The 15,318-nt window shown below is 42.0% G+C and overlaps 1 protein-coding gene across 2 annotated transcripts in view; it reads right to left on the bottom strand.

The window, feature by feature from the left end:
• Positions 1-15,318, bottom strand: part of ABCB10 (ATP binding cassette subfamily B member 10) — a 56,639-nt gene that overhangs the window by 23,390 nt on the left and 17,931 nt on the right. For both annotated transcript variants that reach the window (XM_075596868.1, XM_075596869.1), the window contains exons 2-6: positions 10,795-10,995; positions 7,617-7,819; positions 5,327-5,461; positions 3,366-3,512; positions 1,440-1,575 (exon numbers count right to left, since the gene is read on the bottom strand). In XM_075596868.1, the coding sequence (XP_075452983.1) occupies positions 1,440-1,575; positions 3,366-3,512; positions 5,327-5,461; positions 7,617-7,819; positions 10,795-10,995 (822 nt within the window). The remainder of the gene's footprint in view (positions 1-1,439; positions 1,576-3,365; positions 3,513-5,326; positions 5,462-7,616; positions 7,820-10,794; positions 10,996-15,318) is intronic.

Raw genomic sequence — 15,318 nt, forward strand, 5'->3', positions numbered from 1 at the left:
GTTCCCGACATGAGCATAAACAGGACACTAGTTAAGGGATTTCAAAGCATTCCTTGAAGGGTTTTATGGAGTGCCAGCGGGGCGTGACCATCTCATACCATCCAAAATATCTGAAATATGGAATCATAGACTCAACAACAATGCTGAAGTATAACATTTCGAGATTTGCATTTGTGACAGGGAGACGAACACGATAAGGCCGGATATGGGAGGAAGTCTAGCAGGTAATAAGGGACAGATATCTATTTGCAGCTCAAATTTAGGATTACGACAGTCATGCGTAGCCTCATTGCGTCCATAATAACCGCCTGAATCTATTGATCTCACTCACGTGTATCTAGGTAATTCAGAAGGGAAGTTATGAGTGCGTTTATATACTGAGGGAAAGTTTAAACTTTGTTTTTGTAGAAGTTTTTTTTACTCTGTCATAAAGCTGTCAATCTCACAGCTGATTTACGACAGGGGTGGGCTTATGTTGTTCCAATGAGGGGGGGAAAAGCGTACTTAAGTCTAAGCAAAGTATTATGGAAATCAGATTTCAACAGGTGTATGTTTTGGACCAAACACATTATTTCTCACCTGCGCCAGTGACCTCTATGGGGAAAACCTATGACATATGGTAATGTATAAGTATTTCTATTTTATGGTTTATCCTGTTATTTTAAGAAACTGGCCTGAATTTACTGTAATTGTATGTCTTGTAATCTAAAGCACTGTATTTTTTCATATATTAAAACAGTTAATAAATGTTTTGGCTCTGAATTAACATTTGCACGCTTTGGAGAGAGAATTTACATTTTCAGACACATTCTGCTATGTGTTTTTAGTTTGTTAAGAGCCTAGTTTTTTGTATTATAAACAGGGACTTGAGACCCTGGCAAATATTAATTTAACATATTTTATATGAATTTCTTGGGTGGTGAAAGTGTGTAGATATGATTGCAATGGAGTAAAGGGTTAATATTAACTCATTGAAAGTACCTTGCGCAGGTGAAAGGCGAGTTGGCTAGAGTAGCCGTGTGTATTAACCGTGGTTGCATATCTAAGTCACGGGCTCAGTTGTGTGCTGTTCGTGACAGGTGGTATATGGGGACGGATTTAGGGTAGATATTGTTCATTGAGGGACCTTTGCGAAGGTGAAAAGTTGGACAGCTTGGGAGCTATGTATCAACCCTTGTCCCGTACTCACAGATGTGCCGTACGTGACAGCCCCATATTCCCTCTGGAGTGTAAGATCTCAGGAGCAGGGCCTTCATTACCTCTCTGTATCTATTTGCTCTCGTCTGTCCTTATTTGCTATGTTATTCTGTTTATGTAATTGATGAACTCTGTACCCCCCCTGTACCGCGCTGTGGGAATATGTTGGCACTTCCCAAATAAACAATAATAATTATGAATATATATTTGCATGCAATGTTGTATTCATTTTTGCCACATACCTCCAATGCTTATTCCTACCCAAAAGGCATACATCAGGAAGGAGGAAAGCTCCCCGACGGTCATATGTGAAGCTCCCATTAACAATCCACCTTTATACAGCACAGAGAGCACAATCAGGTTTCCAGATAATCCAGTCTGTCAGAGAGAATACAAGGCAAACACCTGAGCTTCCAAGTAGGTCAGGCTGTAATATAATGACTGTTTTTTTTATTTCAATAAAGGAGAACGAGAAGTTTTGTCCATAATCATGTTTTTCTCCTCCTGCGAGCGGTCTGTGGTGGTGCTAGTTTTTGGAGAGCATGATTAACACGTTCGCTACCAACAAAGCATTGATCTGCAATGTGTTGCCGCCCCTGCCAATGTTGGGGCCCTTTACTCACCCATCATTTCACAATTTAAAACTATTTTATCCCGTCCACAAGGCTACAATAAATGTTCAAACATAAAAGCAGTATTGTTAAATGTGGCAGGTTTGCCATATAATCCACGGAAGCGAAAAAGGAAATAAAAATGAAAAGGAATAACCCTCTCTTGTACTGAAGAATCTTTGAAGGAAAGAAAACAACAAAAATCACAAAGGCTGCGTCATTAAAAAGAATTTCTCTCTAAATGCATGCTGCATGAAATACTGCTTAAAGTAGCGATCTCACTGAATTTCAATATTGTTTGCCATAATTCAAACCATGGGGCTTCTATGCAGGTAAACCACACCACCTTTAGCACCGGCTGCACCAGAGATACTTACAGGTTTAGTTGCCGGTGTTACTTCCTGGATGTATAATTGGCCATCCTATAGGAAGTCGCAACATCAACGTCCCGATGAAGTTGCAGCTTCCTATTCGCCCAAAGCACCTGGAAAATGTGATGCCTATTTTGATTTCCGTAAAGGGGAGGGAAACACTGGCAACTAAAACTGCAAAAAGTAGCGCAAAACTAAACATAGCGAGGTTCAGCTCCAGAGAAAATAGGTAGGTGGGATTGCTGCCTTAAAAAGACACATTGATCTGTATTGTGTCATAATTTCCTCTTTCAACGTTTTTACAGGCCCCTCTAGCAGCAAAAGGGTCAAAGATGCAGTCCCCTCCAAGGACCATAAGAGTTGAATTTAGGGGATTGACCCCTTTGATGTGGGTTTGCCTTCTTCTGGATACTCCATTATCACTATGTGATGTAGTGCCGTCTTCACAGGCAATGCCTTAGGCTGCGGCCAGGCAGGGCGCGAGCGCGTTAGTGCACATGCGCGGCGACGTCACACTCCCTGCTCGGCCGGGACATTTGTAGCCGACTAGCTGCGCGTGCGGGCGAGTCGGGGGGCGCGGCCATGACATCACGGAGCTGGTTCGCCCTCATCGTGACGCGCTTGCGGACGACAAATTCAAATTTGCTTGCTCTGCAAGCAGCTAAGTGCCGAGCAGGCGCTTGCTCACGCTGGCCACACACATTGCCTCAATGAGCCCGCTCAGCGCCACCCTGTCCAAGGCCTTAGTTTTCCCTCCTTCCTTATTTTGACTGACTGGGTGGGCTAGAGCAGGGGTGCTCAACCCCAGTCCTCAAGCCCCCCCAATAGGTCAGGTTTTCAAGATATCCCAGCTTCATGTCTGATTGAGCCACCTGTGCTGAAGCTGGGATTTCCTGAATACCTGACCTGTGGGGGGGCTTGAGGACTGGAGTTGAGCACCCCAGGGCTGGAGGTTGAGTAGACACTTGAGTGGCGAGCACGAAAAAGACGATTCTTTTCAGTCAAGAAAGAAAAAAAAAAGAAAAAAACAGCCAAATGTTTCATTTAACCAGTATTACGTTTGCTTGAGGAAAACAATTACAGTACATTGCCGTTTTCAAAATGTTGTGGTTTTGTTTTGCAATGCTAACGGGTTCTGCAACTTTAAGAAAATAAAATTGAAAACAAACAAAAAAATAATACTCACAATACCAAAGAAACCGGCGCGAGCAAGAGCTTCCTTTTTGGCTAAATACAACACATAGTCTACTTTGCTGGTATATTTCTCCATTTCGAGCATCTCCTTGCCGAAGGCTCGGACTGTTCTTATGTTACCAATGCGCTCTTCAGCCAACTAAAAGAACACAGGGGGAAAAAAAAAAAACTTCTGCAATGTGCGTGTCTTGGAAACAATGAATAAAGTGCGATAATTAGTGGTAATAAATACCACTCCGTTTTCATTTACAAACCTGAACTGCATTTAGACTTAATCTTTCAGTGCTGGAGGACCATGAAACAATGCAGAGCTGTGCACTGCACAGCTATTCAGTACTGTAGTATTCCACAGACATATCTGCTATCTTTCCATTTCTCCAACAATGGCAAATAAGAAATTATATTCAGAAATACAGCACATACACATACCACAGTCACGTCTCAGACAGGTCTGCAAACCTGCCTTTTCCCATGATCTCTTAGCATACGTTTCCAGTGCAGCTAGGGATTCTGGCAGTGGCATAGCTAGACACGGGCAGGCCCCCGGGCAAAAAAAAGTCAGGGCCCCATTAATATTAATACGGAATCATTTTTTTCTCCCTCCTCATCCTCTCTCCCCCCCCCCCCCCCCTCTCTCTCGTTAGGTTACGTTGTAGCAGCAGACACCATTAGTAAGAAAGACTTCCGGGTCAGACTCTTAGAGGGCTGCTCCTCCAGCCGTCCTGCTCTGCCTTGCCGATTCCTCTACCAGCTTTTGTTTAACGCCAGGGCCCGCTGCCACATGCCATCTCCCCCTGCCTGTCTCTACCAGGGGGGGAGGGGGCGAAGAGAAAGAGCAGGCCCCCCAAGAGCGCAGACTATAGCTACCGCCTGGATTCTGGGTACTTTGGGCTAAAGGGAATTGGGCTAAAGTAATGTCAACACATGCTTAATACTAAAGGTTTGCTCCAGTGTACAAAACTTGGGCAATTATTGAACTTGGTGTCTATAAAAATAAGTGAAACTGTACATTTTACAGTATCAATCTGTCTCATCTTTCCCTGGTGTTTTTTTTTTTTTTTTTTTTTTTTTGAACACCCACTTCATTGTAAAATCTTTCAATACATTTCCATTATGGAAAAACAGGGATACAAAAACATTCTTATAAATGGCTGCCATCAATTCTGTATCCCAGCAAACCAATATTTCAGGAAACTAGTGGTAAGCTGGACATATTAGTCGGTGTCTTGTATTTGGTCCACTGAAATTGCAGATAGTTGCAAACACATTGTTACTGCTGGATAATGAAGTGGCTGCTGCAGTACAGATTCAGATCTGTCAAACTCTCCCTGATTTTCTCGGAGTCACAGTGCTTTTTAATATCAATGCTCCCATAGACACCAATAGACTCTCGCTGATGTTAAAGAAAAAAAAAAACACACATATACCATTTAAATTATTTTATTTTAACCGAATTCCCCAAATCTCTCTGATTTTAACACTTCTATAGGAAGTTACACCTATGCAGAATATGCATACCCATATGCAGAGCCAGCTGGGAGTTTTGCGTGGTTCGGTGCAGCGGGATTTTGGCGGAGCCTCTTTCCTTCAGAGCGGCATCTACTCCTGCTACAGTATGTCATGTTGACGTGTCATCACGGTGTCATGGCAACATGACTTCACATGATTGCAGGATGAGATGCCGGCTCCTGAGAGAACGTAAGAGGCACTTACAGAGGCCCCAAGCTCTCCTCCGGCAGCAAGTGTAAATGCTGTGAGTACAGGACCTCTAAGTGCAGAGACTCAGAAGGTACAGCCACTCCCAGACTTCAATATGCTACTTTGTCTAAGTGACGCTATCTTTCTCCTAGGGAATATATTATGGAATTGGCTATTATAAAAGCAGAAAAGCATGGCCACTTTATTGTAAGCGCAAATGAAGAACCTTCCACATTTCGTGTCAAAACAACTTACCTGGGTCGCTTCTGCAAGGGAATCTTGCGTTAGCCTGGTGAGTTTTCGAAGGTACCGTCCATATATCACCGCTACGATAGCAAGTGGAGGCACAACACTCAAAACAAACGTAGCAAGTTGTGGAGAGACAAAAAACTACCAAGACAAAAATAAAACAGAGTATAAGGAACAGCACCACTTTGGGACATTCCTAAAAATAAAAAAGGGACATATCCACCTTAATGCTACGCTAAAACTAAATTAAAAATCTGTGTGCGCTTAAAGTAAGCAAAACATATATACAAATATATACAGGTTATAATATATACACACACACACACACACCTCACTTTACCCATCACTTTCATATTTTTTTAAAGCATGTTGATTGTGTGTTTTTAAACATGTCAATTGGTAATAATCCCTGGGAGGTTTGTGACCCCTCAGTTTTAAGCTCACGCATCCCACTTTTAATAGCAGGTCCTGTTATATACTTGTGAATGACCAGTATATGGAGACATGTCTTCCTCCATTAGAGAGGTGAAGAGAATGTTTATAAGTACTGTAGAACCTGCAGAAAGAGGGTTTACCTTGGCATGGTTACACGCTTATAATGCTTTGGCCAAAGAATTGAACTAAATTACCCTTATTTATGAGAAGAAAAACAGGTAGTTAACTAAATAATTTGTCAGTAGCATTGGAGCTTGTCTACATGAGGTCACTAACTCAGCAACACTCCGTTTGACACATACATACAGTGTAGCGGGTGTCGAGTGTGTATGTACGTACATATACACATGAGGTTCTTGTTAAGTACCCTGTCCGGAGAAGGTGCACTCATGGTACTTGCAGGAAAACCCCACAGGTGCACAACAACAACAACAGTCCAGTATAAATGACAAAAAACGCTGCCGCTTGGAGTAAAATGCGCAAGTGGATTTATTTATTTTTTATAATTTAATATGTCCTGAATAAAGCTTTTTGTATATTTTTTATACTGATTGAGTTCCTGTGTCATCGGTTGCTAGCTGTGAGTCTGGAAAGTTTGGAGCACTCGTTTAGTCCTCTATGGTTTGGAGACACGCTGCTGGGATCGAGCAGTTATCACACTGCTATATCGAAATTGCAACGCCGTGAGATGGCAGTGTACTCGTGACGGCCACTCGACAAACAAACAGGATAAGGATCCTACGAACCGCCTATGACCACGGGTTCCATTCAGAGACAAGTAATCTCTTCCCCTCACAGGTCCGGGGTAGGTGAGCAAATTGATTATATTTGTGGCCCCAGATATACTCTACTTCATTACATTAATCCCATTTACAAGCAATGCTACTATACAATGTATTACGCCTCTTTCCCAGAGCATAAGACAGCCCTTGGTTACTTTGCCGGTAACTAGAAGTAAATAGTGGCACTCCGGTGGTCTTCCAAATACAAAAAGATGTTTAATAAACAGGGATCAAAGTTTTGGTTCACAGAAGAACCTTGGTCAACAAATACATATACATACCCACAAAGGGCGCCAAATAACAGAAATAAGGCACCAAACCTCCATAGCGCAAATGCTGCTGCTGCAGCAAAAAAAAAAAAAAAAACAGAAAAGCAGCATAGCCACAAAGTAACCCAGTGTCGTAAAGTGCATAATACCGATATAAAAGAAGATCATTATTCACCAGCAACAAAGGAAAGGGTTCTATACAGTTAAAATGTGGAATTCATTACCCATGGACACTGATGGCAGATATAATAGGAATAAATGCTTCAGACATAAACATAACATTTAGGAAGAGGAGTCCCTGCACCGAGGAGCTTACAAGCAACGTACAGAGACAGTAGGAGGGCATATTGGTAAGTGCTTCTGCAGGGGGCAAAGCTTTATGTATCATGTGTCTAGCAGTATCTACGGTTCTGTTATTCATGTCTTATTTGTAGTTCGCTTGCATGTTTAATGTTATGGATACTTTTCATTATCTGATATATATCTGTATGATGCACTTTAAAACACTGGGTTAGTGTGTGGCTATGCTGCTTTTTTTTATATGTAGCAGTGGCACTATGGAGGTTTGGCGCTTTTTTTCTATTATTTGGCACCCCTTGAGTGTGTAAAGAGTTCTTCTGTGAACCAAAACCTTGACCCCCCGTTTATTAATCATCCTTTTGTATTTTGCAGACCTCCGGAGTGCCACTACTTAAATTTCCTGTTAACTACCCTAAAAAGGCTTAAAAATAAATAAGTTGCACGATAGTGCGAAATAAAATGTAATTTTTTGAAATCAACTAAAATGATCATCAAAATGTTAAACACTACCATCATCCCCACGCCCACTGAGGCCTGAGCCACCGCTCTAAGCCCATCAGACAGGTTCTCAGTGACGGATCGGCCCAGTAGGGAGGTGTCTGAAGACAAGCGGTTGATCAGTTCTCCAGTCCGAGTCTTGTCAAAGAACCCGACTTCCTGTCTCAGAACGGAGGAGAACAGGGAAGACCGCAGTCGTTGTACAATGCGTTGTCCTGCATGACGGAAGAAAGAGTTTAACTTTAGTGGAAGAAGCTTCCATAATCTTACTTTAAGCTTTTGACCAATACTATGCAGTGTATGTTGAAGCAGAAACTCCCTCTCACCCCATTCCCAGAAGCCTATACAAGTTAAACTTTAATAATAACTTTACTATCTTGCCTCCTGAGCATGTCCTGCTCTTTAAAAAATTATTTATTTTGCGTTAAAAACCTTGGCAACTTTCAGACGACACTGGGCTCCAAGGAAAGCTCCATTTTAATCTCCCAGACACATTTCAAACACTTCTCTCTTTAATAAGGAGAGATTTAATACATTTTTATTATTTTAATATTTACAAATTAAAATAGTGTGATAGCTGCAATCCCACATAGCTAGTTGAATTTCTTCAAAGTGTTTATCAGGTGTTTTCCTTATCCTCAGGGAACTAATACAAGATAATAAAGGGAGTGCTGTGAGGGGGGACTCTGGCTGTACAAGTACTTCCTGATCACACAGTGACATCACACAAAAGGGAGCAGCCAAAGGAAATCCAACCCCTTCCAAGTCTAACTTTAGTAAATAATTAAAAAATACTTAGGCATCAGATTTGAGGCCCCTTAAACCATGTCACTGAAGAGTCTGCTTAATCTGCTTAAAACCGGGCTCCACAACACACACACACACACACACACAATACAGATGTATTACTGACAGGTAGAGGTAATGGTGGGCTTAACCTTTATTCAAAGCGGCCAAATCTACTCTGTCACAACTGGGACTTCCTCACGCATCACCTGCAGTGGCGTAACTACCGCCCAGGATGCCCGGGCACATCATGGGGGCAGCAGCTTAGGGAGGCCCGATGGGAGTTGGGACCCTCCCTCCGAACTCTTGATTGCTACTCCCCCCCCCCAAGTGGTTACATAGGCCCCGCACGCTTCCCCACAGCAATGAAACGAATTGCCGGTGAGAGCAGGGCCTCTGTGATAGAACTGCCCTCCTACATGATGTCGCAGCGTCATGTGACGCTACATCGTCATGGCCATACGATGTCACATGGCAATGCGCCGACATGTCGCAGCAGCCTCATGACAACGCCCGGGCCCCTTCAGGTGAAGTTACACCACTGATCACCTGTATGTATTATTTGAAGACACACACACAGGCTATTTCAGTGATACACTTTATAGGATTATTATCCTTTTGAGAGAGAAATTTGACATTAGGAATTGTATGTTATTGCTTCCTTTCTTTTTCTCCAGAAAGACAAAAGACTAAAGCATAGCTGGGGTGTTTTATCTAGATTTATGGTAGTAATAATACCCTGTTTTGATGAGGATTAGCATCATAGGCTAAATGCCCAGACTTTACGCGACAAAGAATAGTTTATTAGCTTGTTAATTTCATTTAAATATGTATTTATGTATATACATTTTGTCATGTCTGGATTAAAGGATGCTAGTATTTGTATTGGTCCCATAAAGAGTAAGATACTTCATAGGATAGGATACCTTTTAACGGACCAACATATCAAATTGTACATGGTTGTCTTGTGCATAAGCTTTCAAAGCTGGGCAAGGTCTCTTCATTAGATGTAGTCTCTGCGGTCTGGAAAGCTTATGCACATGAAAACCTAGTATGATTGATATGTTGGTCCACTAAAAAAGGTACCAAATCCTACGAAGTATATTAAAAGCCAGAAATGGACAAAGGTTAGAAATGTAGGAGCAAGCTAGAATTGATATAAGCCAAAGTTTTGTTGGAGTGAGGGGGAGAAGGGGGTGTGGCACGGCCCCAGAAATTCCAGTCTCTCCTCCTTGCCTCTCCACCTTCACACACACAACCACCCCTCCCCCCCCCTCCCCAGGCAGCTCTGTGCGTTTCAGTCTGGATCTGTGACTGACACACGGACACTCACACAGACCCACACAGACCCACACAAGGCGTACAAACACTTCTCCCCCGGACCTTATGGAGAACAGGGGTGTAAAGTGTGCTGGGGCTCTCAGCTTCTCACCTCCCCCAGCAGACACACATCTCTGCCACCCGCTGTGACCGGCTAAGGCGGTGACTGACAAGTCACTCAGCACAACAAAACACAGGCACCAGAAACCAAATTTTAGGTGCAGGGCGACCAGTAAAATTTACATTCCTGATTAAAGCATCAATTTTTTTCAATCTTGGCTGAACCAAGGTATTCTTTGATGCTGCTTTGTGGTCCCCGCAGTACCGACCCTGGGCAGAAATTTTGCCTCAAAGGGTGCAAAATAGTAGCGGCGTCAGGGCTCACCACTGAGGCCAATGGAAAATCTGATAAGGTTGTGGCTTTCCATTGGCCTCAGTAGTGAGCCCGCTGACACGTTTATAGGTGTCTTGTACCGGTGAGAGAAAAAAAAAAAACATATTGGAAACCAGGGGATCCCCAAAACATAGGGGGACCATAGAGAAGCACCAAAGGACTCCCCAGTTTACGCTAGATTAAAACCATCTACATCAGCCAGGATTGTTGCTTTAAGCATGTCTGGCAAAGACAAAAATTATTTACCTAAAACTATGTGCAGTAAAAACATCCAGGGGGCATACATAAACAAGCTTGTATATTCCAGAATATAGCCTTAAAAGCTACACAATGGCTCCCAAAAGAAGCACATATGAACAGAATCTACATATAATAACATTAAGCTTGTCCACTTAAAAATGTAGTCATTTAGATTTCTACTGTTCGCATTAAGGTGTACAGTCTTCTGCGATATGATGTTACAGTTTTATATTATCTGCGTGGACGGCCTGAAAGATAATAAACTGTAGTCATAAAGGTTCATAAAACATACAAACACCAAAATTGGCTGCCTGTGTAAAGCTTTACAATACTCTGGTCCCCACAGGCTCTTTTCACTCATAAATGGCACTTTCCCCCAAAATTTGATTCCACTATTTATGTCAATCATTTTTGGAAAGAACCCCCTGCACTTGCCATGGTATTCCATACCTGAGGTCTGCATGAGGTAGACACGAGTAGCATTGGCAGCAGCTCCACACAAGAATACCCCACTCAACAAGGCACATAGGTTTGTCAGGCTGGAGGTCAGGTCCCCCGTGGGATTAGCGTAAATGACATCGATTACTTTCCCCAGAAAAAATGGAGCCGACATGGTGATAACGCTGGATACTGTAAGGAACCCTAATGCAGCTGGAAGAAAAAAAAATACACTTAAACCATAATGCCCAAAAACGTTCTTAGAAACTTGTACTCGATTTGCAATAAAAAAATATAATAAAAACACTCACGCATTGAATACCGTGTCTAACAATTCTCTGACAATAGCTTGTGTCAAAGTTGCAGCCCAATGAAGGACTAAAGTAGCAGCACACCTGTAATGGGTTTAATTTAGAGACTATTTAATTTCTTTAAGAAGTTTGCTTGTTTAAGTCCTGATGAAGGTCTCCGTGTGAAACCAAAACTTCGATTTTTGCTAAATATGCACGTTATTTTTAATTATTTTGGTGCCTTTTGGGTGTGCTCTGCTCTTTACCCATTATTGCCATGTTGTGTGTATTGAACTGTATACAATGGCTTAAGCACCCATGCAATGAATGCTTTCAACCTTCCTTTTTTATTTTGAGTGTGCAAGGATACGGATTAAAAACATTTCAATTACACCATTAAAACAATATTTAAAAGTTCTAGTTGCCAAATCCTGGAGAAGTGTGGATTTATTGCACTTTGGTCATAGATAAAACCATGGTAGATGTAGCTATTGAAACTCGTAGGTCTCCGCAATTTTACGGTCACTTAAATAAGAGACCCGAATAAGTACAGATGTAGAGGAGACCCATGGAGGACTGATAGAATCTAGATATGGGAGTAAATTATGGTTCTCCCGACACTAAGAAAACAGGACACTAACGGCAAGGTTTTCAAAGCATTCCTGGAAGAGTTTAACGGAGTGCCAGGGGGGCGTGACTATCCCATACTATCTAAAAGATATGAAATATGGAATCATGGACTTGACAGCAATGCTGAAGCATAAAACATTTTGATACTTGCATTTGTGACAGGGAGACAAACACAATAAGGCCAGATATGGGAGGTATAGTAGGTGATAAGGCAGGGGTGCACAAACGTCTTGCGCTGCGCCCCCCCCCCCCTGCCTGCTCTTGTGCTCGATCGCACCCCCCCTTACCTTCAACGAAGCGTCAAATGACGCTGTGGGGTCATATGACGTCATGACACCCACTGCATCATTTGACGTCACATCTCCATGGTAACGGGCATCATGAGTCGCCATGGAGACGCGTGGACAAGAAGCTGGTGAGTACATTTACAAAGGCCTCACGTTCTTAGCGCAGGGCCTCTGTAACACCCGCACCCCCACCCCCCAATAAAGTCTCGCGCCCCCCCCAGTTTGCGCACCGCTGTGATAAGGGACAGATATCCATATAGGATTACGACGGTCATACTAAGCCTCGTTGCGTCCGTAATAACCGCCTGAATCTATTGATGTGACTCACATGTATCTAGGTAATACAGAAGGGATGTTATCAGTGCTTTTATATACTGAGGGAAAGTTTAAACGTCTATTGTAGAAGTTTTTTTTACTCTGTCATAAAACTGTCAATCTCACAGCTGATTTACAGCAGTGGTGGGTGTATGTTGTTTCAATGGGGGTGGGCTGGGGGAGAAATCGTACTGAGCAAATTATTATAAAAATCACATGTCAACAGGTGTGTTTTTGGACCAAAAACATGATTTATGTCTAAGCCAGTGACCTCTCAGGGAGAAAATTCTGATATATAGTAATGTAATGTTATAGGGATTTGTTTGTTTTATCCTGTTATTTTAAGAAACTGGCCTACATTTACTGTAATTGTATGTTATTGTAATCCTTTTTCTGTAAAATAAGCACTGTATTTTTCTATATTAAAACAATGAGTGATGCTTTGTGCTCTGACTTAACATTTGCACATTCGAGAGAGTATTTAAATTTTCGTACACATTTTGCTACAACAGATTGTGTGTTAAGTGCATAGTTTTTTCTATTATAAAACAGGCACATGAGACCCTGGCAGATATATTATTTTTACATCTTTTATTTGCATAATTTCTCGAGGGGAGGAAGCGGTATAGCTATGATTGCTATTGAGTAAGGGGTTAATATTTACTCATTGAAAGTACATTGCGGGATGGAAAGGCGAGTTGGCTAGAGTAGCCACGTGTATTAATCTGGGTTGCACATCTAAGTCGTGCTCACTTGTGTGCTGTTCATGACAGGTGATATACTGTACAGTATATGGGGATGGATTGAGGGGAGTTATTGTTCATTTGAGGGACCTTTGCGAAGGTGAAAAGTGGGACAGCTTGCGAGCTGTGTATTAACCCTTGTCCCGTATCCAGGTCATGTACTCAATGGTGTGCTGTATGTGACAAATAAGAAAAGGCTAAAATGAGCAAAGTATCATATCTGTTTGAATGATTATAGTCTTTATGTAAGGAGTATTATAGGCTAAACTGTTAGCAATTCCGGGTATTATTGAAATCCCTGCTCTTTGATAAAAATTACGGGCATTATCCATTCAGTAATGGGCTGAAATTTGTGGTACCTTGTGTTGTGTGTGTTTATACGTATACACACACACACACACACACACACACACACACACACACACACACACACACACACAGTCACTGTAAAGCTCGATCATGATCTGTGAAGAACTTTTGCCATTACATGCGTCTGTGCTAGTCTTTGAAAATGTTGTTTACCTAAAATATATACACCCCACCATACTGTAGCATTTTTGTGGGTAGCAGTGACATCAGTGGATAAGGCGATATTCTTATGCCCGACTGTAACAGTAGTAGAATGTACTGTATATGTTCATAAAAGCAAGTGAGTGGTTGTTTCACAAAAGGCGCAATACATTTTAAGGGATTCCACAGAACCAAAATCATTCTAACAGTTGGAGTTTCTTTTTTTAAAGTTTGAAAACCCCTGAGGTAAACAGAGGTCACCACTGTGCTCGGTTTGGCAACATTTCCGACACCTGATACCCTTGGTTTCTGTTCAAATAAAAGGAAAAAAATAATAAAGTCAAATAAAAGCAGGACAGGCTGTAACAGGGTACATTCAGAGCGGTGTTGTAGATGCAGACACAAGTAGCAGCTTAACAGAGCAAAACACAACACTGTGGAAAGCGGGGGAGAATCCCCGCCTAGTGACGTCAAAGCTCTTACTCACATAAGGTCTCGGATATAGTAGGCGTGCACGACGGAGCACATGCAAAGCAAAAAGTAACAATCTTTATAACAAAGTCACTAATAACGTTGTTTTTCTCCCCCAGAAATCATTTTAACCAATATAGGCCGCAAAAGCCCAAATTGTTTTTTTTTTTTTTTTTTTTTTTTTAATACTGCCAGGGTTTACGACCAATTGACATAAGGATGTTGTCACTTTACATTTTCTATTTCTGCTTTTAATACCATTTCATTGTTTAAAAAGCGCATTTAAGTCCAAAATTAACCAATGCTAGGGAATTTTCAAGACTGTAGGGTTTACCATCACGTTTTAAGTTATAACTTTTTCACCCACCAGAACTTAAAATGTGATGGTAAACCCTACAGTCTTAAATTACAAAGCCAGCAGTACAACAAACTTCACACTGATGATACCCATTAAGGTTGAAACATGTCTGTGAATGGTTTCTCTGGCGTTGCATCTGATTCCCATGCTGTGCTTTAAAGCTGTGTTAACAGCGAGCATTAGCTTATATGGGCTCCATGTAACAATGGTTTTTCAGACAGAAGGTGACACATTGTGTGCTCATTTGCATGTCATTTCCCAGAATCCCTTGCTGCAGTGGAAGCACTGTATGCTGGGGATAAAGGTGAAAGGCAGGGTTGCAGACCTACCCAAGACCACGCTTATAGTACCGTCGATGCGACAACAAGACGACGGGTGACGTCACCCGTCGCCGCAGGCGAAAGAAGAAAATTTAAAACAACTTACCGTCATTTTCTTTTCCTGGAACCATGGCAGTGGGCACATAGGCATTAGACATACATAGGGAGGCATTAGACATACATAGGGAGGGTAACTATGTGCCCACTGCCATGGTTCCAGGAAAATAAAATGATGGTAAGTTGTTTTAAATTTTCTTCTTTCCTGATCACCCTGGCAGTGGGCACCATTGGGACATACCCCAGCAGTGACAAATTAGGGAGGGATACATAAGAAATAAACCACCAGTCAATGCCGTTATCAGTTGACCTTTATTAATTCACTTTTACACTTTATTTCACTATAGATTGTAGAACTACACGCCCAAAGCTTCCATCAGCTGATGATTGTACGTCCAGTCTGTAGTATTTCAAGAATGTATTGAACGAGGACCAGACCGCTGCTTTGCATATCTGTCCTGGTGTAGCCTGGGCTTTAAATGCCCATGACGTAGACATGGCCCTGGTAGAATGAGCTTTAATGTTCAAAGGTTTATCTTGTCCTTTGCTCTCATA

Source organism: Ascaphus truei, chromosome 4, assembly GCF_040206685.1.
Source record: "Ascaphus truei isolate aAscTru1 chromosome 4, aAscTru1.hap1, whole genome shotgun sequence".
Lineage (NCBI taxonomy): Eukaryota > Metazoa > Chordata > Amphibia > Anura > Ascaphidae > Ascaphus > Ascaphus truei.